Genomic DNA, 24,276 nt, shown 5'->3' with positions numbered 1-24,276 from the left:
TGGCACGCAGTAAAGCTTGGATGCCAGAAACCAGCACTCCGTCTTAGACCAATTATCTGCCAGACGGATGTGATGTTTATATGGGCAGATAACAACGAAATGGACTTTCAAGAACATTTCGGCATTGATGACCTCAGACTATTACCCGTGGGTTGTGTCATCCAGTCAGAGGAGCAATACCCGATCAATTTTCAGCCTATTGGAAACCGGCAAACAGGCTATGCGACTCCTGGAACGACCAAGATGCTTGAAAGAGTCGTTCTCGCCAGAACATATCTGGTCGGATAGAGGCGTCCGTTCGACAAAGCCTCCATGACGCTGCTTGATGAAGAATATCATAGGAGTCTGCGCCACGAACCTGCGCGGAAATATTTCCAATGGAAATGAACCGTAATTCTTTTTCCTTCGCAGTGTATAAATTGATGCATGGCACAAATTCCTGTCCTGGTACTTCTGTCACAGTTGTAGGCAGCGTAGTTACAACCCGTTCTTTGGCCTTTCTCTTCGGGTTTGGTGCGCCATTCCGACCACAAGCTGCGTTTCCCTACATCGCGAGCTTAGACCGGAACCATTGGAATTGCTTCCTGGTGCAATAGATCATGATGTGAAACATAATCAGCCAAATACCGTCCAAGATAATATGGTACAAACAAAGGGAACAAAGATCTATCCTATACCGAGGACAATTCAACTGCACCGAAATTTCCGGGATAATCTGTTGAATACGCGCAACTGGCGTGTAACATGTTTGCCGAGAAATTATGTAGGATGTTGCAATCGTTGAGGACTACTCTGAATCTAAACGTACGAGGAGGCTTAAAGACATACGAATGCTCAGTGGCATAATGTCTGCAATCGAATATGAGAAGCATCCGTCGTGGCATTTGAGTAGTTTCAAATACCAAAACGGTTGATCTGCCAGCTAGCAAAGTCGATCATTGTGGTTGTATGATTGCAGCAAATTGAAATGGAATCAATATTTGATGTTGAACTGTTGAAACTCTGTTGATCAAACAGAAATTTGGTATAAGAAAGACTCCGTGGCGTTGAGGCGCGATAGTGCTGCGCCTGGGCGCAAATGGTAGTCATACACGACTCGTTTGGAGATTCCTTACGCACCAAGTTGAATAGTACGCCATTTCGGAGTCTGAGGATGATGTTGGGTTTAGGATCGGCGAAGGATAGCCAAGTGATTTGACAAGGGCTGCGAATGATGGTTTTGAAAAGGTGTGAGGTTTTTTGGTCGTATTTCTACCGCTATCCTATTTTGCTATTTTCGAAAACAGCTATTCTTGCGATTTTGGTTCTTAGTAGTTCGATTGCTTGGGCAGATTTTCGTTCTCCTTCGTGTCTGCGTACTGACCAGGCGTAAAAGCCGCAACTCTCTCGGGACGAAGTTAATCGCGATTGACAGGCTTTGGGGCCTGGACTTCGAATGAATATGTACTTCGATGCAAGATGCAATACTTGCGGCAGATCAGCTGAAGAATTAAAGTCTTGCTTATTGAAAGCTAGACATATGTAGTGCTGCTTTTGCTTCGCTGGTGCTTCACGGGCTGTTAAATTGGGAGCCGACCGCGGCTGCTGTAGAGGGCCCCAGGTGATCTGTCCGGAGAGGTGTCAAATAAATCGCCAAACTAGTGCTGGGTGATGCTGTCTTGAACATCTTGTGGTCGTGGTGCCGGTAGTCGATGTGGAGCTTTTGAGGGAAGTCCCTGGAGGTGCCAGCCCGGCATGAAAGTGTCGGAATGCTGTCTATCCCCCGGATAGGACCTGTTTGCTGTTATTCGAAATCTTCAATGATTGGCCAGCATGCGAGAGCAATGCAGATGGTAAATGTACTTTATTGATTGTAGCATGTTATGTCGACAAGTTTAGACATGCCTCTTGCGCGGGCAGCTCATCAGACGATTTCCTTTGCAATTTGGACGCGAAGGATGAAAGACATGGCTAGGTAAGCATCATCTCTGTCATTCTCTCACTCTCCATTTTGAGAGCTTGTCCGGGATAGAGAGACAGAATCTTAACCACCAGCAGGAAGAGCCACTAGTCTGGCCAATGGAAACTAAGGTTAGTGTGGAAATGGATTAGGTAATTTACCTTCTCCTTCCTCTGGTAGATATGGAACGGCTGGGCCATCGACTCTTTTGGTAGCTTCATCAGTAAACCTCACTCGGGGCAGTGACAAGAACAGCTGCAACTGTCTTATACTGCATCTTTCATATTCTAACTAGTATCTCTCGAATTTGAAGTGGATCGTCAGCCAAATTATGAAATGGTGGGTAAGGAAAGCATGATATTAATGCACCCTTTCATTCTCGGCCAACAATGCTTCATGGTCGACTTTGCGTCGATTGCCAACTCATCGCCGTGGCCTTGTAGGACGTCGAAGCGATGTGGATCGTTCGGGTGGTAAGAGTTCCCGTCTTACTGTATATATCAAAGTCTAGCCCGAATTGCTCAGATGAAATATACATTTAGAAATCCTAAGTAAGTACTCGTTTGGGTATGTGATCCCATGTCCCGATTCGATCCCTATACTCGTACAATGCTATCCGTGCCAGAAACGCCCTTGACCTCTCATGTATACAAAAGTCCTATTTCTTATCTCCAAATTTCTGATGAATAGCTCGGATCTGCTCCTCAACGTTGACATTCTGCATCATATCCAAGCGACGGTCACCCTTTTCTGGAGCAACACCATCGTAACTAGTAGCTGCCTTCTTCCTCCTCGCAATTTCCTCTTCTGAGATGATGGGTTGACCGGTCACGCCATCGAAAAGATCACTACGTTGGCTAGCGAGACGCTTGAGGTTATTGGCAACATCCTGGGTGGACAGGTTGGTTGTAGCATAGCGGCTATCTGCCTTTGCTTTCTGCTCCTTCCAGCGAGGATCAAGAAGCTCGACTGTTGGCTCGTTAGTTGTGGCTCCTTGCGGGGGATATAGAAAATGCATACTTCTCATGTGTTCCTCAAGCTCATTCGCGGGCATCTGTGTCCTACAATTTGGACACAAGACCATATTCTGCTTGTTCGCAGCTCTAGCAGCTGCTCTCGGTACGTAGTTCTCCTTGATTTTCATCGGTGCGGCAACGGCCTTCGCTTCAGCTTGTGCTTGCTGAGCACGTTGTCTCGCCTCGGTTCTCTCGCGGATGCGCTGCTCTTCTTCGTCTTCTTCATCCGTGTTCCGCATTTGAAGATCTTGGTATTGTGGTTGGTAGGTAGGTTGAGGTATTGGTGGAGGAGCCATTTGCTGTGGCTGTTGTGGGTATGAGTTGTAGTAGTCTGTATCTTCCGGCATAGCTTCCTCGATCCGCATGTTGTGAGAACTGACGGACATCATAGCCTTCTGATCCAGGGAAGCAAATTGAAGCTCCGAGAGAGATGTTGGAGGCGGGAGATGTGCTTGGTCATCTGCTTCCGTGAAAACCACCGTCTCGACAACCACAAAGTCATGCCAGTCAATCTGTTGATACGAAGTCTTCTCCTTCTCGGCTTCTTCCTCCTTTTTCGCCTTCTGCTCATCCTGAAACTTGAACCATTCCGCCCTCTGCTTCGCCCGGCCCAGAACGTGAAATTTATCGTCCACATTAGCTTGCAGCTCCTTGATTCGCAATTGTTGTAGCTTTCCACCTTCTCCATCCATTCCGCCTGCTCTCAGCAGCATCGTATATTGATCGATCAATCTCTGGAAGAAGCTGTGAAGGGTATGATTCGGGCGCAAGAAATCAAACTGATAATTCCCCGTCTCCCTTTGCGAAAGAGTCGTCATGAATTGTCTTCCGTTCTTCGCCACGAATAGCGCCGTCAATCGCACAACCTCCAAATCTTGCGCACTGATATTTGGCATGCGTGCAGAGAAGTGGAATTCGGGAGGCTCTGGTGGTCCTTGAGGCTTCTCGGGTTCTACTTCTGCTTCTCCAGCTCTACCAGCTGCCACAGCAGTGCCTCTACCTTCCTTGATCTCGCTGAGTCGCCATAGGTAATATGCATTGTATGAGTCGTTTGGGCTGAGGAAGGAGAACTTCGGGTTATGCTTCTCCTTCTCTCGAATACGATCTAGCAGTGTCAGTCTGTGGATCTTGAGGGTTGGAACATCGGCACTAACCCTCAAAGACATTGCCGTTTCGCGCCACGTATCCTGCCGTCTTTTCAAGGATAGCTAGAGAGTGTCAGTAGAAGTGAAGGTAAATTTGGAGCTGAAATGCGCACCTTTAATCTCTCTTGGAGGCAGCACAACACCTGCAGGCGCTTTTATTTCCTCAAGCACTGCAATTGCATCGCCATTAGTAGCTGAAGGGGCCATACTGAATGGCTTGTGGGGTGTTGCAGTCTACGAGTCTCGTTTCTGTCCGTCAATTGATCAACAAAATGGAGGTTCTGCCTGCCGCTAAGATTTTTGCAGCCTTGCCTTGCCTGGAATCAGCCAATTAGATCTCTGACCTTGCATAGGGCGCCGCCCATTTCAAGACACCTCGAAACCGTTCTTTCTGTTCCAAGTCTGCTTTCAAATTCGGGTAACTGGGAGGAAGAGGCAGGTGTAATGAACCGTCCTTTAACGATTCTAGGACGATTTCCCACAGGAACAGTCTCAACTAAGAAAACGTCTCTCAGAACGCCTTGAGAAGGCTTCTTTGCCCAGGGACGGCCCTGGACATAAGTGTATATGATAGATACCTGGATGCTTTATCTTAGGCTGAAATCCCTTACAAAGTTACTTCGATTAGCATCCCTCAACCACCCTGTATTCTAGCTCACACGTCGGAATCTTACAACCAACCTTTTCCTAAATTGATCTATGTAGATCCTCTTAAACACTAAGAGTAGGAGGTGATCTTGTAGGAGAGGCACCAAGTATTCAATTGAAGTAAAGATAAGTCAAACTTAATTCCCTTCTCAAAAGGAACAAAACGGCTCTCACCTTTAAAGTAGAAAGAACTGCCCCTAAGAAAGGAAACGTTCCAAGGCGGTTTTGACGTTTTGGAGAGGAACACAATTCTAGGAAACAACTGTCTACAAATGATCCCGAGACCGTTCTTTTACCCTTGCTTTTGCCTCTAAGTTAGCTCTTGATTCACACGAGCTTCTGGCATTACGAAGTTCCTTTACCATATATCTGTGCGCAGAGTCTTCATGTTGGCCGGTAACTACACTGGAAAGCACCAAGATACCAAATGCGTATTCAAAATAATCTATTATCTCGTCTTTCGTCGCTGTCTTCTAGTCTTTGCTATCCTCCTGAGCATCCTTTGGCGTTATCTTAGCCAATAATTATGTTCAATAGTGTAGATCCCTTAGTATGCCCAAACGCCTGATCAATAACCATTACAGCAACTCTCAAGACGCCATGCACCATACGAAACGCCGCTCTCCGCCTCTTTTGTCGACTTCCCACTCCCACCCACTAGATACACATTAAGAAAAATATTTCAGGACCAGCTGATCCCTTCTTTACTTAGTCGAAGGATCCTGGAATTGTAATAGAGAGCCTGTGGCCTCCCTCTTTCTCACCTTCCGCAGTAGATCCCACTGTTAGCGACTTTGTTGACTGGGTTGAGTTCCTTGCATTCTCCACCGTTGCAAGATCACCAGCAACCTCTGTTAGATTCCCGAGTTCCTCCCCTACAGAGGGCATCGGTGCAGGGTTTGGGAACTCGGCCGTATCCTCCATGACAGCAACTCTGCTTGCCCTCGGCGAGCTCAATTTGATATCCACAGGAGTGACATCTCTCGGTTGAATCTCCCCGGTCCGCTCCAGTTCTTCACTGATCTTCTTCTCCTGATCTTTTCTCTCCTGGCTTATGCGCGGGCTCTTCATCGCATCGGCATTGCTGTGGTGCACGGGAATTACCCCTCCACCAACCCGGCACCAAAACATCTGCTCCCTTAGCCTCACACTCTCTTCCCATGCTGCTTTCTCCGACTCTTCGTCGTCACATCTCCAATGCCCATCCTTCAATATCCTTAAGAAGCCGAGGAAATCACAGGTGGAGCGAACCCGACCAAGGCAGTACTTGCATAGTGGATATCTCTGTGCACTGTCGCTCTCGCTCGTTCTGAATCTATGACTGCGAGTATGGGCGGGGTCCTTCCGCGACTCTCCACACAGCGAGCAAGAAAATGAATAAGGTTTTGAAGAAGTGGGCATTGGCTCTACTACCAGAGAGCCTTCACAAACCGCATTCAATACTGTCCGTCTGGCAAGCCAGGAAAGACCGGGAGCTGCATCCAACCTTAATGTAGGCTCTATATCCTCCGCTTGAGCTCTCTTGTAGAATTTCGTGTCCTTTAGAGGGGTCAATGAATTTGGTCCATTAGTCGATCCGTTGCTGACTGTAGACGCGGGCGTTGTTGGCGTTGCAGGAGATGAACCAAGCGTTCCAGCGGTCGATAAAGAGGTTGATGATCCATTGGTTGGGCCGTGTTGCGAGGGGTTATATCCTCCGAGTCCTAAACCTACACCAATACTCCCATAAGATCCGCTCGAGACTCTGCTGCTTGCTGGAATATTCTTGGACATCCGCAGAAGCGATAAAAAGTCATCGTAGGCTGAGAGATCTGTTCGAAGTACCGGCTGCAGAAGATGTGTGAAGCTCGTTGGGTATGACGGTGAGATAGCCTCGTAAGCTGTTGAATGTGGTGCTTCAGTGTCCGGCGTGGGCTCTTCCTTACTATCGAATCTGCTCAGGCCAGGAGTCGAAGGAGCTGTTTGGTTAGTTTGGTCGTCTCTTTCTTCCGTCAAATGTTCCATAACCTGTTTCAATTCCGCCAATTGCTCTTGATGTGATCTTAACAAGCTCTCAGTATCTGCTAGCTGCGCTTTCAGCTGGTCGTTCTTCCGCTGAACATTGTCATGATCCTTTTGCGCGGCTTCCCGAGCTGTTATGACCATCTACAACCATCAGCTATTAGCCCCATTATCATTTCCCTGAGTACGTACCTTGTTAGCTTCCTCGAATAAAGCTGTGGTCAAGTTCTCCAATTCCTGCTCAATGTCCTTCTTCTCCTTCTCTACCTCGGCCCTTTGTCTCCTCTCCTCTGCTAGACTGGCAAGAAATTTGGCCTTCTCGGCCTCCACAGTTGCTTTTTGGATCGACGCTTCACGAAGTAGCGATGTAGCCTGCTCTTGGTTCTCCTGCTCAAGCTGCTTAATTCGAGTCCGGGCGCTCTCCAACTCGTGCCGTGTTGCGGACAGCGAATCGTCCAGGCTCGTTTGATGATTTATTGCGTTTATAAGCTTATTGCTCAAGGTGGCTACTTCATTGCTCAAATCCGGGTGCTGAGCAGGATTCGCTACCCCACTCTCACTTGCTGGAGTCATTGATCGACTTCGAGGATCTGGCAGTGTACTCATGTTCCCATCCTCATCACTGAATGGGCTTCGAACTTTCCCAGTTGATCCTGGCGCGTTGGATACTGTAGCCATGGCATGCAGGGCAGATGTGCTTATTGACTTCGAGACTGGCCGCGGCGGTTTGGGTGAGACTTGGGAAGAGCTTGTTGTTGAAGAGTACGATCGTATGTGCTGTAAGGACCGCTGCGATGTTGGGTGATTGTGCTGCGAGAAAGCAGCTATCTGAATAAAGCTACAATAACATCAGCTGGGTAAGTAATCAAAGGTTGATGGAAGTCCGTAGACACTTTCACATACTCGGACATTCTGGATGTTCCTCAGATGTCTCAAGGTGCTGGGTAGACCTTGATATTCACTCTATCTTTGCTCGACGACACGCTCGGATCTGGGACGCAATCCAGAATAGAAAGGCACTTCCCTCAGGATTGAACGGTTAAAGAAGCCTCGAATGACCGGTAAACATCATTGGAAGACAACGAACAGCAATGAAGAGAGTGGGCGTGAGTTAAGCTGGAGCCATCGGGTCTACCTCCACGAGTTCCGCTCAATGCCGTTGACACGTCGTTGCAGTTGTTGAGAGTGGAAAGGAAGGAAGGAAGGAAGCAGCAGCGGAGAACAGTGAAGCGGTGGAGCGATGGCGATGGCGATGGCGACGGGACGGGGATGACAATGACAATGACAATGACAACGACAACGACAATAATGACATGGACCACCACCACCTGGGGGCAGAGGGCAACCTTTTCGTTTCCTTCCTTTCTCTCCCATGCCCTGCTACCCTTCCCTGCAAGCCTGCCTGCCTGCCTCGCCTGCCCTCGTGTCGGGAATCGGGATGGATGGGGATGGGCGGATGGCGGGCAGTGCTGGAATCTGACAGGCTCGGCTGGACTACCTACTGGACTGGACTGGACTGGACTGGACTGGACTGGACCGGGCTCGCCGGGCTGGGCTGGGCTGGGCTGGATTGGTGGACAAGAAGCCAAGCCAAGGTCAGTCCACGGAGTCAGGACTCAGGACTCAGGACTCAGGACATGGATCCCTAAGGGGGCATGGGCGCGGGCGCTGGCGCGGACGTGGGCATACAGGACATTGGTCGGTAAATTTGATACAGAGGAGAGAGGTAAGCTGTAAGGTAAGGGTAAGGTAGGCAGGCAGGTACTGTAAATTTACAACAGTATGTACCTCGTACCTAGGTACCTACCTACCTACCTTACCCAGGTACCCAGGTACCCAGGTACCCAGGCTCGGGCCAGCTCATTACAGTATTTGGTCATGAGCTGGATCAGTCGATGCGTTCTTGGCAAAACACAACGACGGTGCACTGCGCTGCACTGCACTGCACTACTACTAATGTTCCAAGCGAGCCTACAGCAAGTTACTCCGTGAAGAGGCAGAGAGGGGAGGTAAAGTTTAACTTCCTCTCCTCACGTTGCAAGCAGCTCGGACTTGGTCAAGGTCCTGTGCTGTCTAGTCCTCTACTTTCATGTCCTGTCCTGTCCTGTCCTGTCCTGCAATCATTATTGAGTTCGATTCGCAGACAAAGCAAAGCGCTGGCTGGCTTACACGCAGGTTTGTCGATTTAACGTTTTCAGTATCCAGGCGTGTCATGCCATGGAAGAATCCCGTCGAGGTGGAAGACACGGTAACGCAAAAATACAAAAACAAATGACCATCGTCATATTTCACGCCAGAGCATGGTGGGGCTCATGTCAGACAGGGAACGGAGAATGACCCACAGCCATGCCTCGCAAGGTAACCCAGCGAGCCCAGGCACCTGGAGTCCTGGACTGGACTTGACTTGACTTGATTTAAGTTCCAGGTTCGCTCGCTTTGATCGGAGAGCGGCGGATGAACTGCTGGAACAAGATTTGGGCTGAAAACTTTGCTGGCGACAGAGGAGCTGACAGGAGCTGACAGGGATAAGAGTGTCGTTGATATCAACTGTGGACTTCTGGACAGGGTGAAGGTATCGCTTCTATTCTCCTTGTGAAGCTCACGAGAAAGTATTAACACTAATGACAGTATAAGTAAGTTCTACTCATCGGCACTTTGATAGCCAACAGAATCAACATTGTCCTGGCTGTGATTTGTTTAATGTAGGCGAGCCCCGGCATGTCTGTCGTTACGAAGTTAGCAGCGTTTAAACTTCTAGGAGTAGAGGCCAATCAATTATTACTGTGCACTTCACTGCTGCCAGAAGCCTGGACCTCGCCCAGGATCCAATCCTAAATTCCTTAACGAAGCTTCGACTGCCCCAATCCTCATGCCCTTCCTTTCCGGTTTTTAAGCTTATCCTCGAGCACATCCTACATCAACGCGTTCGTATCTCGAGATGGATCATCCTTGTTTTCGTCTGGGGTGGCGAGGTACATCACTGCGTAACTACTGCTGTTCAAAACAAGTCTCTGGAAGCAGGGACGAGTTTTCAGCAGCTAGTGCTGCGGTGTACGAGTAGCACAACTCCGACCACGTATCTCGTATTGCTACTGCTTTTTGCTCACCCGAATTCATCCTTTGTACCTCGTATCATCTCAAGAAGCTCTTCTTTGACATGCGGAAATGTCCTTGACCTCCCCGAGCACGAAGTAATAAAATCGAGGTTGAGCGCGCCCGAAAATACTGGAGGTCATACATAATTTCTGCTTGCTTTTACTCTAAGAACATTACAAGGCTTAGTGAATGTATATTGAGGGCTGTCACATCGCCTTGTCGAGATTACAAAAGCACCAAGATGATTATCAAACGCCGGGAATCCCACATGTTTAGCTGTGAATTGATTCAGGGAACTCCTCAGCAAGCTCTGAGGCGAGCGTCACATATTGAACTCCCTTTGTAGCTCTCAGCCAATCTCTTTAACAGATTGACTTTTATTCTCGACAGCTCTGGTTCTTTATTGTCAGATAGTAGCATTAGACCTGCTCAACGGGTTTTGCAGCATATCTTATTGTTACCATACAGAAAGCACATTCCCTGAAGGCTTTATGGTATGCCTTGCCGTGAAATGATGCATGAGCAACTTCCAAAATAGGAAAGACTACCGAGAAACTTCTCACTTGTAATGCCATGCTACTAGAGACAAATGTGGTCCCTTCTGCTATGTCTTTCTTCTCAATTACAACGGATTCCTTCTTGTTCAACTCCAAGCTCCTTCCACTTCCTAGTTCTCCAATTCCCAAGCGCTATTCGTTGTCGTTGATGTTCAACATCCTGAATTTGCCTTGTCCAGTCCAGATCACGACACGTTGTCCGTGATTAGAAGTACTCAGATTTCTTAGACAAGCGTTAGCAAAACATCCTTCGGGTTCGATAGATCTGAATTAGCTCATCTATGCGAGGCACAAATGTGTCTATGCTGCCAGGACCAGCAGTGTCTATACGTGCTGCCTTTTAGTTGCCATGATGTCTATCCAAAGGTTAGCGGAGTTTCATGCATTGAAGATGGCACCAAGAGCAGTCGTTGAAAGTCGTCTTCCATATTCGAAAGGCACCTGGTAAAGCTTTAGTGAAGCAGTGGTAATATGCCACTGGTTGTGTCCAGTTCGTGTCAGTATGACGTAGTCAGGTTGACGCAAAAATGTTCAGTTGTAGTAATATCCGTGCACTTAGAATTAATGAGGAAGAAAGGCCTTGAGCTGATATGCTCCATCTCCTTGAAGAATAGTTGTAAATTTGTAAAGATAAATTTGTAAAGACAGGGCCTCTCAGCTCACGTGTGGAGCAACACTACCAATTATCTTCGAAGGTGGCTTAATTAAGTCGGGTGATATCACAGCTGTGTCTTGGATTGCATATGGACGGAAGATGCTGGTTAATATATTGACTTTCATACCTTCGTTCTTGGGGAGTTGTTCATCTGATGCTGATCTGTCGTTTGAAAGTTTGAAAGTGCTGATTACATACAATTTATTCATCCATTTGACACTTTATTAAACACGTCAACTTCAAATCCTCTCGATCTCGGTGATTTTCAAGTAGAATGCTGAATACCTTCATGACTTGGCAGTGACGATCAGAACTCTAACTCGTCACAGAGCCTTGAAAGGCCTACGCGTGGCTAATATCTTATCTCAGGCAATCTCTGGGATTTGAGTATCAGATTCAGGGAAGATTCGGCTGCTCGACGAGATAGAGGTGCTAGTTTGGGATGGTAGTCTTCGTTCCCACTGCAGTAAGGTCTAGGTAATTCGCTAAGTAAGCAAATACCGGAACACTTCATGTCCACAGTTTGTTCATCATTTGCTCACATTTGAGCCAATCTGAGGACATTGTTTCCCCCTGCATACTCATAACATGGAGATATTGCGTCTGGCCATCTGTTCTTGGTTCTAAGTTGGTTATTCACGTGCTGATGCAGTTGCCTGCTTGAAACACTGCCCCGGAAGCTCCACAATAAAATTCAGAAATGCTACTACAGGAGCTTACAGACACATCGTTTTAGTTAAAACGATATCAATCATACAGGGCCCCTGGGGTTCTGCCTCTTCGAGCCAGGACCTTACAGGAGAAAGCAGGTTCCGATCCACCGTGGAAGGTGCAGTGGGAGGTGCACTTTCCTGAAATAACAACCTCTCAACTGCTAAGAATTTCTTATCACTATCAATTGACTGTCAATTAACGGTTACCAGAATTTTGTAACAGTGATATGATTATCATTCTAGGAAAGTGCCCCTCCCACGGTGGGTCGGAACCTGCCTTTTCCTTTAAGGGAGGACGAGCCACCTCATGTCACGTTGAACCTGAAGTCATGTGATCAGATGATGATTGTGAAACAGAGGAGAAGCAGCTTCACACCCTAAGTTTCAGATAAGGCATGTCTGCCAGAATACTACTCCTCATTCGATCTTAATGATTCCAAACTTGTGAAATCCATATCTACCATGATAGCCTATCGGTTCATCCGATCACCGCGTCGGCCTGCTGAGTTAGTACGCAACAGTAGTCAAGACAGTCAAACTAGCGCCAGATGTCTGTTCAAATTCGTTTTTGAAACTGTTCGAAAGAAAGTAGATGTGGAATCAACAGAATCCGGAAATGGGAGGTCTTTGGACTTACACAAACGTCACTCTGAAAGATTTGTATATGAAGTTCTGCGGTCCGCATTCAAGATGCATCTCTTCAGTATTGTCTACAGTAGATCTCCCTTTCATAATATATCTGCAAGCTGGGCTCTTTTGCATTCTTTCATCTCAAACGCTAGGATTTATCCCGTTCATATATATCTATCATGTTCAGCTTACCAGCCATCCTGGCTGGTCTTGCAACAGTCCTCTTCACTTTCGCCATACCTCTCATCATTCCCCCAGGTACATCTGGAGCACCCCTTACCATCAGTGAACATGGGCACAGTATACCTCTACGAGGAGAATCTGACATTCACCAAGCCATGAGAGGCGAAAGCTCATGTACAGCAGAGCATGCCGGACCAAGAAGCAAGGGCTCGAACGTTGGAGAAGGCCAAGGACAAGTAGCAGCTTCGACCAATGCGAAGGTGGTCTACTTCATAAGCAATGGCGTCAAGAACTCGATCGTTGCTCTGAAAGTAGCAGGGGATGGAACTCTGTCACAAGGGTCTGTTACCTTGACTGGTGGTGCCGGGATGAGCGGAGTAGACGACAAAGGAACTGTCGCAGGTCCAGATTCCCTCTTCAGTCAAGGAGCAGTTAAAGTAGCAGGGAGCGTAAGTCACCTAGTATTCCCTGAATTGGCAACCTACTAAGGGAATCAGCACATCGTAGCCGTCAACCCAGGCTCTAATACTCTTTCCATGTTCTCGATCTCCCCGACTGATCCAACGGTTCTTACAATGGTTGGTCAAGCAGCTGATACTATGGGAGAGTTTCCGGTGAGCGTTGCCGTCTCCACGTCCCTCTCACAGGCATGTGTTGCAAGCTCCGGAGCAAAGGCAGGAATAGCTTGCTTCTACATGTGCCCCTACAACGGCCTCATGCCACTCGACACTGCTCTCCGTCCTTTTGACTTAAACCAAAGTACACCGCCAGTTGGACCTTTTAATACAGTCTCCCAGACTTTCTTCAACAGGGACTCCACAATGCTCATCACTACCGTCAAGGGAAACCCCATGACGAACAATACTGGTTTTCTTTCCGTCTTTCCAGTGGTGAATAGCATCGTATCACAAACTGAAACGCGGTCCTCACCAGCCGGCACTGGAGTTCTCTTCGGTGCTGCTCTCCTACCAAACTCATCAGACATCTTCGTCACAGATGCGTCATTTGGCAGTGCAAGGCTATCCCTATCTTCTGTAAACACTGCAAGGACGGTATTCTTAACCAAAATTGCTGATCAGAAAGCTACTTGTTGGGCTGCCTTTTCCGCACTTACCGGCACAGCTTTTGTTACCGATGTCGCCGTCAATCATCTCGTTGAAATTGATCCTACCTCGGGGAGTATTGTCAAGAACCTGGCGTCGACAAATGGAAACCCTGGATTGATAGATGTGGTGAGCGCTGGAAAGTTCATCTATGCTTTGAGTCCAGGAAATGCGACTGTTGGTGCTGCTGTAACGGTCTTTGATGTGTCAGGAGGTAGTGGCAGTGAGTACTTCTTTGTTTGGGGGTGACCTATGCTAAGACTTTGCAGGTACTAAAGAGATTCAGAATTTTAGACTGAATGGAGTGACGTCCAGTGTCATGGGTATGACTTTTGCTTAACGCTTGGAAAGTAAAGGTGTCCATTAAATCATGATCAAGGTCGGTGGTAAGTATAAGCTGCAAGTTAAAATGAGGAGAGATCAATTATTAGAATTCCAATCGAATAAGATCAAACATCTACTCATGTATCCCAACTTCCTGACAAGTTCGGCTTTTAGAGAATGCGCCAACGGTATGAACATGAGTAAAGCAGAGGAACTGCAAAGTCATGTGAACTCGATGGTCAATGCTTCAGTGAATGGTCCGAAGCATATTCCACAACGAGTATTTCCTTCTTGGAACACTTGTTAGGGCCTAAGAGAAGTGGGAACCTTTTCTTAAGCGTGACAAATACGGTTCCTGGGCCAAATGCGGAGGTGAAAATGGGGAAAGACACAGCACGCTATTTCATGGCAAGTCACCTCTTCACCCATAGTACAGATTTTTGTTCTTATTTTTTTGGCGATGTATTCAGCTCTCATTCCCTGAGATAGTGCACAATGTCCCAAGTGTCATGCAACGCTAAAGTCCTCTGCCAGAACTCATGATCATCCCAACCCCAAAGAAACCCGAGCAAACCCTGCAAATCGAAAGCTTAAATGGTGGTCTCGTATGCGATCGGAACGACAGTTTCTGGTACATTGTCCTTCATCGAAATTGTCCGGGCCTCTCTTGGCATCAAGGGTTGTCTCTTCAAGTGAACGTGGGTGCCATCGGTCTTCGACTTCTTCTTGAGCTCGGCGTTTTGCTTGACTCGGCGGACGAATTCTTCTCTGGAACGGGACAAGGAGATGTGCTCGACACGGAGGTTGACGCGCTTCTCGATGTATCTGTGCTTGACCTTCTTGTAGATGATGACTCCGACGGCGCTCTTGGTGACGTTGTAGATGACTCCAGTCTTTTGTGAAAGTTAGCACCTTTCCAGCTCATTTTTGGGATTTTGGAATGGGAAAATGAAGTATTTAGACTCACTTTACCATGGTAAACTTTATGCGGCATGCTAGTTAGAGTAAGTATATATCCAATCTGTTGTTGTCGTGGTTGGTGGTTGAGGTTCCCAAGTCGCCCTCAAGACTTCCACTCAAGCCAACGAATGTTGCCGGACCACCCCAAGGCTTATAACATGAAGTCGAATGCGACTAAAAGAGGTGACGTACCCCTTCTGAACAGCACCGTTTGCCTTGATATCAACGATGTCTCCAACCCTGTGTACTGTCAACTTCGGCCCTTTGGCCATTTGGGCTCGGCGCATTTGCACTCACTTGTACTGTCTCAAGTAGGTAGACAACTTGATCATACCCTTCTTGCGGAAATCACGGCTGAATGCATACTATAACAAACGACTATCAGCCTCTCCCCAATGTGCCAAAACCATTGCAGGACTTGTAAAGAGGGTCGTGGGGAGGTGAAGGATTCGAGGATTTCCAAGATGATGCTGGCGCGATGGAGACGTAATGGGAGATTTTTTTTTTGGAAGTATAACGTACCCGAGTACCGGCGCGGAGACCTGCTGGATGACCCATCTTGACTTTATTTCGTAGTTGTCGACAGGAATTGCTGGAGTCGTATGGCGTTCAAGATCGCGAAATTCAACTGAGGTGTTTTTCGGATCTCAGAGTGTGTGTCGCTTACGGCATAGGGCTAAGCCTTAAGTGGACTAGCGTTGTAGATAGCTCGATCCCACACTTGCATTTTCCTGAATTGTGGTTCAAAGTTCTGAACTTCAATTACGACTTCGACAAACCACGAAAAGCGACAATGGCGCCAATTTCGTACTCCAAGACCTACAAGGTTCCAAGAAGACGTAAGTCTCAATATTCTTTCCCCTACTTTGCCTTGTCTCCAGCATCTAGTCGCGCGACGCCCTTGGGGTACTTGCGTGAAAAAGCAACACATGCGCCAGAACCTGGAAACCCTTCGAGATAGTTTTTACTGACTTCTCATAGCTTTCGAGTCTGCTCGCCTGTAAGTTGGCCACTGTATTAGAGCTTGTCTCTGTACATGTCACTGATTATGTCCTAGGGACTCTGAGTTGAAGCTTGTTGGAGAGTATGGACTCCGCAACAAGCGTGAGGTCTGGCGTGTCCAACTCACGCTCTCCAAGATCCGTCGTGCTGCGCGGTATGAGTGATCCTGTAACTTCGCAGATCATAGCTAACCTGCCATAGTCAATTGCTCACCCTCGAGGAGAAGGATCCCAAGCGACTTTTCGAAGGAAATGCCCTCATTCGTCGTCTCGTCCGTGTTGGTGTGCTTGACGAATCCCGCATGAAGCTCGATTATGTCCTGGCCTTGAAGATTGAGGATTTCTTGGAGCGCCGTCTGCAAACCTGTGTCTACAAGCTCGGTCTCGCGAAGTCTATCCACCACGCCCGTGTTCTCATCCGTCAAAGACATATCCGAGTTGGCAAGCAAATCGTCAATGTCCCATCCTTCGTGGTTCGCCTGGACTCCCAAAAGCACATCGATTTCGCCCTCAGCTCGCCATTTGGTGGTGGACGACCTGGTCGTGTTCGCCGCAAGAAGGCCAAGGCTGCTGAGAAGAAGGATGGTGCTGATGATGGAGATGATGATGACGAGGAATAGATGCAATAGGATAGCTGGCATATGGCCACGGTGGATTATATTCTGTGAACGGTGTTATTCAATGGACATCGAGCTGGAGATCCCTAATGGCGTTAGAGATATGCATCAAAAGCTTCTTTGAGCAACGTTCGCCAGATTCAATAAAAAACTTGCACAAAAACAATGTGATTGCATTTTCAATTTCATACAAGTTCCAAATGCGGGATAATAACTCCCGTCCCGATGCAAATCTCCCCAACGCCAGCTAATGAAGTGTTTACGACTGCAGCAACACGTCATCCATACCCAGAAGTTCAGCCATCGGGTCGTTGGCCGCAGTACGTTTCCTTCTGTAGTTGTCCATGTCCTCTTCGGAGACCCCACCTCTCATTTCCTCCGCTGTGCGCTTCTTAGCCAGCAATGTGGTCGTAGACTCAACCATCGGCGTCTCGAGCACTTCTTGTGATCGCCACTCAATCGCTTTGGCAGTTTCCAGCCCAGGTTCAGAGTCTCTGAAAACTCCACCAGTCCGGAGAATATCCGCCTCTTCAAAAGCCTTTTTGCCCTCTTCGCCAGTGCAGAAGCTGTTCTTGATCAGAGAGTGACAGCAAGAATAACCCCAGCGAAAGTTAGACCACCAGCTGCCCCATACAGAAGCGTGGTTATTAATGAGGACGTCTTCTGGGTACTTTGACTTGGATGATGCTTTTGGGCCGCCCTTGATAGCACCCGTATCATCGTACTCAAGATAATTCTCAGACTCTATCACAGCAGCAGCGCGAAGTGTTGAGGCATTCGAACTGACTTCTCCACCATACTTTTCCAGTAGCATCTTCTTGTGAGCTTGTCGCTTAGCCTCTGCTTCTTCCTTCTCCTTCCGTCGGTAGTATTCTCCAGACGTAGGATTCGCTTGGAGGTGAAGCTTCGTATCGCCAGCCTTCTCCTGTGATTCCCAAGCATATTTTTGCGCCTTTTCAAACTCCGCAGCATCTCCTGATGCTCTCATGAAACCCTCTTCAGCGACCAAAGCTGCAGCGGTATCCGCAGTGGCTCCACTATCAACCATTGATCTCGTCTTGGGATCGTATTTTGCCGAATCAAGGTCCAGGTTTAGTAGATATTTTGCAGTATCCTCTCGAATACGCAGTTGTTTTGTAGATGTGCTCTGATGTCGTCCCATATCCGACTCCTCGGCGTACTTCGCGTCATCTTCACCCTCATCGTCCTCTTCATCCTGTTTTACTTGCGCCTGTTTCAACGCCTCGAGCTCCGCATACTCATCCGTAACAGCTTTATATTCCTTGGGGTCGAAGCCATTCCACCTATCTCTCTTCGCATCCCAGCCCATTTTCACATCTTGAATTATTTCGTCCGCTTGGATATCCTGCCCGGTCCACTTCGCACCTTTTGCTCTGGGTCTGCTCAAACATTCTTTGGTCTTGTGTGTCATTGCACCACAATTTTCGCATGCGCCTTTGCGAAACTTCGTCGCAGCAGGGCCAACCTTCTTCCCTCGATCGTACCATTTTGATTGCTCTGCTTGTGCCTTCTGTAGACGTTGATGTTCGAGATAATCGTTTTGGTCATCGTCCTCGCCGATGTAAAAAGGCTTCTTCGATATAAATGATGGGATGTACTCGTTTGCCTCCTTGTTTGCGGCCGATGGAGGGTTCGGCTTCCGAGGCTGTGCGCCAGCTGGAGGCATCTTCTATGTTGCTGTGGTCGATAAGGACGAAGTTGCGGAGTTGGGAAGATTCTTGGACGCAAAGCAGGCAATCTAATCGGCACGGGATCTCGTGTCCTGTTTCGCGTCATGACATCCACACGCCTTTCTTCAAGCGAGCTACTTATATAAGCACCTACCTAGTACCTACCTGCATTCTCTACGTGCTACTACACGTGTTGTTAATGGTGATGGGCGACAGGCCATGCAATGCCTGACCGCATTCCGGAACTCACGCATCCATTTTTCTGTCCATGATGGATCTCTTTCGTGTCCGGCTGAATTGTATCGACCACTACCAGTCGACTCCTTCCAAGTTTGATCCCCTCCTCCGAGGGGACATCAGGTCTTCTCAGATATCTAAGGAGCCAAAGGTCCCTGTGATTAGAGTTTTTGGAGCCACAGAAACGGGCCAGAAGGTCTGCGCTCATATTCACGGTGCATTTCCGTACCTCTATGTAGAGTACAATGGGAGTCTCGTGGAAGATGAAGGTATGCTGGGCATGGAGGGAACAAGTTTACAGAGCTAACGTGTAGGGAGTTGGTGCCTACATACACCGTCTTCATCTCTCCGTTGATTATGCACTCGCTGTCAGCTATCGGCGTAATATGTATGATGGGAATGCAAAGTTCGTCGCACGCATCACTCTTGTGAAGGGTATACCATTCTACGGGTTCCATGTGGGGTACCACTTCTACCTGAAGATATACATGCTCAATCCGATGTATATGACAAGACTTGCGGATCTCCTTCGACAGGGTGTCATTATGAGAAAGGTGTTCCAACCATACGAAGCTCATCTGCAATACATACTACAATGGATGACGGACTACAACTTATATGGCTGTGGGTATATCGACTGCTCAAAGGTCACATTTCGAGGACCAGTGCCGGGCTACGACGAAATGGACAACTCATCTCATCTCTGGCATGACCGCTCAATTCCTGACGAGCTGATCACCGACGACTCCATCCTATCGAGGGTTAGCCATTGTTCTCTGGAAGTGGACATCTGTGTTCAGGATATCCTAAACCGGCAAGACATCACATCGCGACCTCTGCATCATGATTTTATTGAACGCCTCAATCCCATTGCGCCAGATGAAAAACTAGTCCATAGTATGGCTGGGTTGTGGAAAGATGAAACTCGACGACGCAAATCTCGAATGACAAATCCAGCTCCTGGGTCCAGCCCCTTTCCCGCAGATGTTATGATATCAATGTCAGCAGATCCCAGACATTCTCAGCCAGGTGGATGGATTCATGAAGAAGAATACCAGGGAAAGATCAGCTCTCTAATTTCTGAGGAGAAAAACAGGAGCGACGGTGCTAAAATCTCTTTTGAGTCATTTGTGAGGACCACGCCATTCGAGTCAGCTGTCAAGACGAGTCTGGAAGCAGTCGAAGACTTGTACCCAGAGAACCTTCGGCCTATTCTGGATTTGACCCAGAGTACGGTCACAGATTGTGTCGGTCATGATGTGGATGATGTGGGAATACGAGAGGTCGACGAGGGCAGAATTATCGGCCTCGATGACGCCGAGGATGACTTTCCTTATGATTCCGATGAAGATGTGATGCGACAGCTGGATCTATCTCAAAGAAAGAATGGTGACCTTCTAGAAGAGGAATTTGTCGATCCAGGCGATGCTCAGCCTTGCCATGACATGGACGATAAGATCCCCCCCAACGGTGACCTCGGCGGCGATTGTCTTGATGCCGTTGATGTAGAATTTCGGGACGTCTCTCCAAGCTCCCCTGAGTCTTCCCAGACAGGTGTAGATTCGGCGACCATTGCAGCATCCTTACAGAGTGGGGACAGATATCCGTCCGAGGAAAGTTCCGCGCATCTGGTCATGAAAAGGTTGAAACGTGTGAAGTCTTCTCAGAATGGACTGGATGGCGATAGAGGCGTCCAAAAGAGACGCTTAGTATCACACGGCCAGTCTTTTGCGCTAAATGACGCTCGCATTTTCAATTCTACAATTACTGAATCCAGTAATGGCGGCGTGGTCAACTGTCCAGAACTAACCAATGGTGACAATAGTCTCCCTCTGGGCAAGCAGGCCGATAGCTCGGTTAGAAGAATTCATGGGGTAGTGACCGGTCCAAGAAACTCGCAAGAATCTCGAAAAGCGGCCCAGGGCTCCCCGACACAGTTTCTAGGATTTCCTGTTGCCAAAGACCCTCGTGATCCCAACACAGTCCTGAGGTTGAGTCAAAAGAACAGTCCATTGATAGAACATCCAAGACATGCATCTTTTAGCCTATTTATGGTACCATCTCTCTCGGACCAAGGATCAAGAAGCTCGTTACAACAACCCAGTACAAGTCAACCTTCCTCAAAGATTCCAACTGTCTTAATGACCATGGAAAGCCAATTTGGGAAGTCAAGGAGCCGGCGAATCCTCGCACTCAGTATACTACCACCTTCTAAACAGTATGTGGCTTCGAACATACAATTGTTCGGCATGCTTCCAATGATATATCAGGATGCCTATTACAGCGACGAGCTTGATACTCCTGATCGTGCCAGAGAATGGGCTGGGAGGGAATTCAGATTGGAAAGCTTGACTGTTCCGTTTCTACCCGACTTCGACTCTGTTTATTACACTTCGGATGCAGTTATTGGAGAAAGAAATAGTGTCCCACCTGATCGGACCAAACAGGCGAGGCAATATCATATCCAGCGACAGAATTGTGGGCTGCGCAGTTGGGTCATAGCTGATCCGCCGCCAACTTATTCTGATGTCGCTGGATGGGGGCGAAAGGATCGCTTAAAAAGGAAGACCTATGAATATAGTTGCAGGGGAGAGCATCCGAAAGCGACACGCAGCAGGACCAAGTTGTCCCAGATTGACGGTCCTACTCAGAAGAACAAGCACGGATTCAAGTATACACAAGATCAGAAATCCACTAGTGTCCAACACGAAGCACAGTACATGAGCACGATGAGTTTGGAGGTCCATATCAACACAAGAGGAAGTTTGCTCCCGAATCCGGAAGAGGATGAAGTCCAGTGTCTTTTCTGGTGCTTACAATCCGACGAACATGGCCTCCAAGTCAACCAATCAACAGACAGGGCACATATTGGGGCTGTTGTTCTCTCAGTCGATGGGGAAATCACTCAAAGGATCGCCAGACAAGTCTCCTTCGACGTCCAAGAAGAAACTTCAGAGCTCGATCTTATGATCCGCATGGTCGAGATTGTACGTAGTCATGATCCAGACATTCTCACAGGCTACGAGGTACATGGTGGCTCTTGGGGATACCTCATTGAGCGAGCACGCCTGAAGTACGACTACACCCTATGCGACGAGTTCTCACGCATGAAAGCCCAGTCGCATGGAAGATTTGGAAAAGACAACGACAAATGGGGTTTCAACAACACTTCAACAATTCGAGTTACTGGTAGACATATGATCAACATTTGGCGAGCGATGCGAAGCGAACTTAATCTTCTACAATACACCATTGAAAACGTTGCGTTCCATCTGCTACACCGACGCATACCGCACTTCACTTGGGCTGACTTGACCCAATGGTACATCAACGGCAAGCCTAGGGATCTAGCAAAGGTGATCAGCCACTACGTAACAAAGGTCCGGCTGGACCTGGAATTGCTTGAGCAAAATGAGCTCATTCCGAGAACCAGCGAACAGGCTCGCTTGTTGGGAGTTGATTTTTTCTCGGTGTTCTCTCGTGGGTCTCAATTCAAAGTCGAGTCGCTTATGTTTCGCATCGCGAAACCAGAGAATTTCCTTCTTGTGTCGCCAAGCAGGAAGCAAGTAGGCGGTCAGAATGCCCTGGAATGCTTGCCTCTGGTTATGGAGCCACAAAGTGCATTTTATACAAGCCCCTTGTTGGTCTTAGATTTCCAAAGCCTATATCCAAGCGTCATGATTGCATACAACTATTGTTATTCTACCTTCCTGGGTCGAATTGTTAATTGGCGGGGTACGAACAAAATGGGATTTACCGAGTACAAGAGGCAGCAGCGATTACTTGAGTTGCTAAAGAATCACATCAACATCGCTCCAAATGGAATGATGTATGCAAAGCCGGAAATCCGGAAGTCCCTTCTGGCTAAGATGCTGGGAGAGATACTGGAGACTCGAGTCATGGTAAAGAGTGGAATGAAGGTGGATGAGGATGACAGAGCACTTCAACGCTTACTCAATAATAGACAATTGGCACTCAAGCTGATCGCAAACGTCACCTACGGGTATACTTCGGCCTCCTTCTCGGGACGAATGCCCTGCTCCGAGATCGCGGATAGCATCGTTCAAACAGGTCGAGAGACTCTCGAAAAAGCAATAGCCCTTATACATTCCGTTAAGCGATGGGGCGCAGAGGTTGTTTACGGAGATACGGATAGCTTGTTTGTCTATCTTAAAGGCCGGACCAAGGACCAAGCATTTGACATTGGTGAGGAGATTGCGAAAACAGTCACGAATATGAATCCTCGGCCCGTAAAACTAAAATTTGAGAAAGTCTACCTACCATGCGTCCTCCTAGCAAAGAAACGATATGTCGGATTCAAGTACGAAAGTAGAAATCAAACGAACCCCGACTTTGATGCCAAGGGTATCGAAACAGTCCGAAGAGATGGCACTCCAGCTGAGCAGAAGATCGAAGAGAAGGCGCTCAAAACTCTTTTCCGCACGTCTGATTTGAGTCAGGTAAAGCTTTACTTTCAGCAGGAGTGTGAGAAGATCATGAAGGGCTCAGTCTCTGTCCAAGATTTCTGTTTTGCGAAAGAAGTCAAGCTTGGAACGTATAGCGACAAAGGTCCTCCACCTCCCGGAGCCCTCATAAGCACCAAGCGCATGCTAGAAGATGCTCGAGCAGAGCCACAGTATGGAGAGCGTGTGCCGTATGTTGTCGTCACCGGAGCTCCTGGGGCACGCCTGATTGATCGTTGCGTTGCTCCCGAAAAACTCCTAGAGAACGAGCACAGTGAACTTGATGCTGAATATTACATTTCGAAAAACCTCATCCCCCCTCTTGAGCGAATATTCAACCTTGTCGGAGCAAATGTACGCAGCTGGTATGATGAGATGCCTAAAGTCCAGCGAGTCCGTCGAATTGACGCCAGTCTTCAGCTTCAAGGGCTCTCAAAGGAGTTGACAATCAATAGAAAGACTCTTGAATCTTACATGAAGCCATCGTCATGTCTAGTCTGCAAGGAGAAACTGGAAGTCGAGGGATCAATTTGTCCAATGTGCTTAGCAGACGAGCCGACCGCGTTATTGAAGTTACGAAGCAGATTAGATAGTGCCGAGAGGAGATTCATGGATCTTCAGAAGATATGCCAAGGCTGCTCAGGTATCTCCCCTTTGGATGAGGTGCGGTGCGACAGCAAGGACTGCCCCGTCTTCTACACCAGGACAAGGCAGAAAGCAAGGCTGAAGACAGAACGGTCCATAGTGGAGCCTCTCATGAAAGAGCTGGCAGGTTTGATGGTACGTATGGAAGATCTAGAATGGTGAGGATGAGAGGACAACATTTAATAGCCTCGGAATTGGAGTTGGTCTCTCCGTTCAGAATTGTGTCTACTTTTGCAAAGCGATGGAGATGCATGAAAAGGTTCTCTAGGAACGGGCGATGCACGAACGAGGTTGCGTGACCGCTTTGCTTGATGATAACTACTGCAGGCTATGAAATCGAGGCCTGCTCAAGGAGTCAAACATGTAGAAGAATGAGAGCAGGCACAGGCAACCACCTACAACCAACAATGGTCTGCCTTGAGAACATGCCTAGGTATAATAATGATAAGGATGCATAGTGACCAGCGATTATGTGACCTTGACATGAAGCATAAAGTGGCCAAGAAACCAAGGACACTAGCTGGTTGACAAATCTATTTTCTATTTATTCATCTGGTTGTTCATTTGTTTGTTCATCTATTTATTTACCTCGCTCACCTTCCAGGGGCGAGAGTCAGCCGAACCGAGCCCCAGCCAGCCAGCTGCCAGGGAA

General features: G+C 48.0%; 7 protein-coding genes across 7 annotated transcripts; 3 read left to right on the top strand and 4 right to left on the bottom strand.

Moving 5' to 3' along the window:
• Nucleotides 1–2,597: 2,597 nt before the first annotated feature.
• PRP21 (SF3a splicing factor complex subunit) lies at nt 2,598–4,307 on the bottom strand (the record flags this gene model as incomplete). The annotated part of the gene is made up of 4 exons (XM_058494911.1): nt 2,598–2,908; nt 2,960–4,060; nt 4,110–4,163; nt 4,214–4,307. 4 exons carry the CDS (start codon nt 4,305–4,307, stop codon nt 2,598–2,600), a joined length of 1,560 nt encoding a protein of 519 aa, XP_058355221.1.
• A 1,149-nt stretch (nt 4,308–5,456) lies between these two features.
• SEC2 (rab guanine nucleotide exchange factor S2) lies at nt 5,457–7,427 on the bottom strand (the record flags this gene model as incomplete). Its single annotated transcript, XM_058494910.1, has 2 exons — nt 5,457–6,893; nt 6,942–7,427. 2 exons carry the CDS (start codon nt 7,425–7,427, stop codon nt 5,457–5,459), a joined length of 1,923 nt encoding a protein of 640 aa, XP_058355220.1.
• Nucleotides 7,428–12,162: 4,735 nt separating this feature from the next.
• Nucleotides 12,163–14,596, top strand: ONS95_001699 (uncharacterized protein). Its single transcript, XM_058494909.1, has 4 exons — nt 12,163–13,032; nt 13,081–13,909; nt 13,956–14,418; nt 14,545–14,596. The coding sequence occupies exons 1-3, from the start codon at nt 12,580–12,582 to the stop codon at nt 14,024–14,026; spliced, it is 1,353 nt and encodes a 450-aa protein (XP_058355219.1). The 5' UTR covers nt 12,163–12,579; the 3' UTR covers nt 14,027–14,418; nt 14,545–14,596.
• Nucleotides 14,597–14,600: 4 nt separating this feature from the next.
• RPL21A (60S ribosomal protein L21A) lies at nt 14,601–15,528 on the bottom strand (the record flags this gene model as incomplete). Its single annotated transcript, XM_058494908.1, has 5 exons — nt 14,601–14,903; nt 14,978–15,005; nt 15,163–15,210; nt 15,268–15,335; nt 15,493–15,528. The coding sequence occupies 5 exons, from the start codon at nt 15,526–15,528 to the stop codon at nt 14,601–14,603; spliced, it is 483 nt and encodes a 160-aa protein (XP_058355218.1).
• Nucleotides 15,529–15,763: 235 nt separating this feature from the next.
• Nucleotides 15,764–16,591, top strand: RPS9 (40S ribosomal protein S9; the record flags this gene model as incomplete). The annotated part of the gene is made up of 4 exons (XM_058494907.1): nt 15,764–15,809; nt 15,952–15,970; nt 16,028–16,126; nt 16,174–16,591. 4 exons carry the CDS (start codon nt 15,764–15,766, stop codon nt 16,589–16,591), a joined length of 582 nt encoding a protein of 193 aa, XP_058355217.1.
• Nucleotides 16,592–16,755: 164 nt separating this feature from the next.
• Nucleotides 16,756–18,330, bottom strand: SLU7 (mRNA splicing protein). The gene has a single exon (XM_058494906.1). It carries the CDS (start codon nt 18,273–18,275, stop codon nt 16,848–16,850), a length of 1,428 nt encoding a protein of 475 aa, XP_058355216.1. The 5' UTR covers nt 18,276–18,330; the 3' UTR covers nt 16,756–16,847.
• A 103-nt stretch (nt 18,331–18,433) lies between these two features.
• On the top strand, nt 18,434–24,175 carry REV3 (DNA polymerase zeta). The gene is made up of 2 exons (XM_058494905.1): nt 18,434–18,785; nt 18,835–24,175. Exons 1-2 carry the CDS (start codon nt 18,548–18,550, stop codon nt 23,784–23,786), a joined length of 5,190 nt encoding a protein of 1,729 aa, XP_058355215.1. The 5' UTR covers nt 18,434–18,547; the 3' UTR covers nt 23,787–24,175.
• Nucleotides 24,176–24,276: the final 101 nt, after the last annotated feature.

This window comes from Cadophora gregata, assembly GCF_030347475.1.
Source record: "Cadophora gregata isolate MNR1 chromosome Unknown scaffold_10, whole genome shotgun sequence".
Taxonomy (NCBI): Eukaryota; Fungi; Ascomycota; class Leotiomycetes; order Helotiales; family Ploettnerulaceae; genus Cadophora; species Cadophora gregata.
The sequence above is the reverse complement of the archived record's forward strand: the minus strand, read 5'-3'. Positions and strand labels throughout refer to the sequence as shown.

What these genes read in the sequence shown, in the direction of transcription:
- ONS95_001699 (XM_058494909.1), top strand. Translation starts at nt 12,580, where the DNA reads ATGTTCAGCTTACCAGCCATCCTGGCTGGTCTTGCAACAGTCCTCTTC. An exon ending in CAGTTAAAGTAGCAGGGAGC is followed by an intron (nt 13,033 to 13,080) that starts GTAAGTCACCTA and finishes TAAGGGAATCAG; the next exon opens with CACATCGTAGCCGTCAACCC. An exon ending in TGTGTCAGGAGGTAGTGGCA is followed by an intron (nt 13,910 to 13,955) that starts GTGAGTACTTCT and finishes AAGACTTTGCAG; the next exon opens with GTACTAAAGAGATTCAGAAT.
- SLU7 (XM_058494906.1), bottom strand. Translation starts at nt 18,275, where the DNA reads ATGCCTCCAGCTGGCGCACAGCCTCGGAAGCCGAACCCTCCATCGGCC.
- REV3 (XM_058494905.1), top strand. Translation starts at nt 18,548, where the DNA reads ATGATGGATCTCTTTCGTGTCCGGCTGAATTGTATCGACCACTACCAG. An exon ending in GAGTCTCGTGGAAGATGAAG is followed by an intron (nt 18,786 to 18,834) that starts GTATGCTGGGCA and finishes ACGTGTAGGGAG; the next exon opens with TTGGTGCCTACATACACCGT.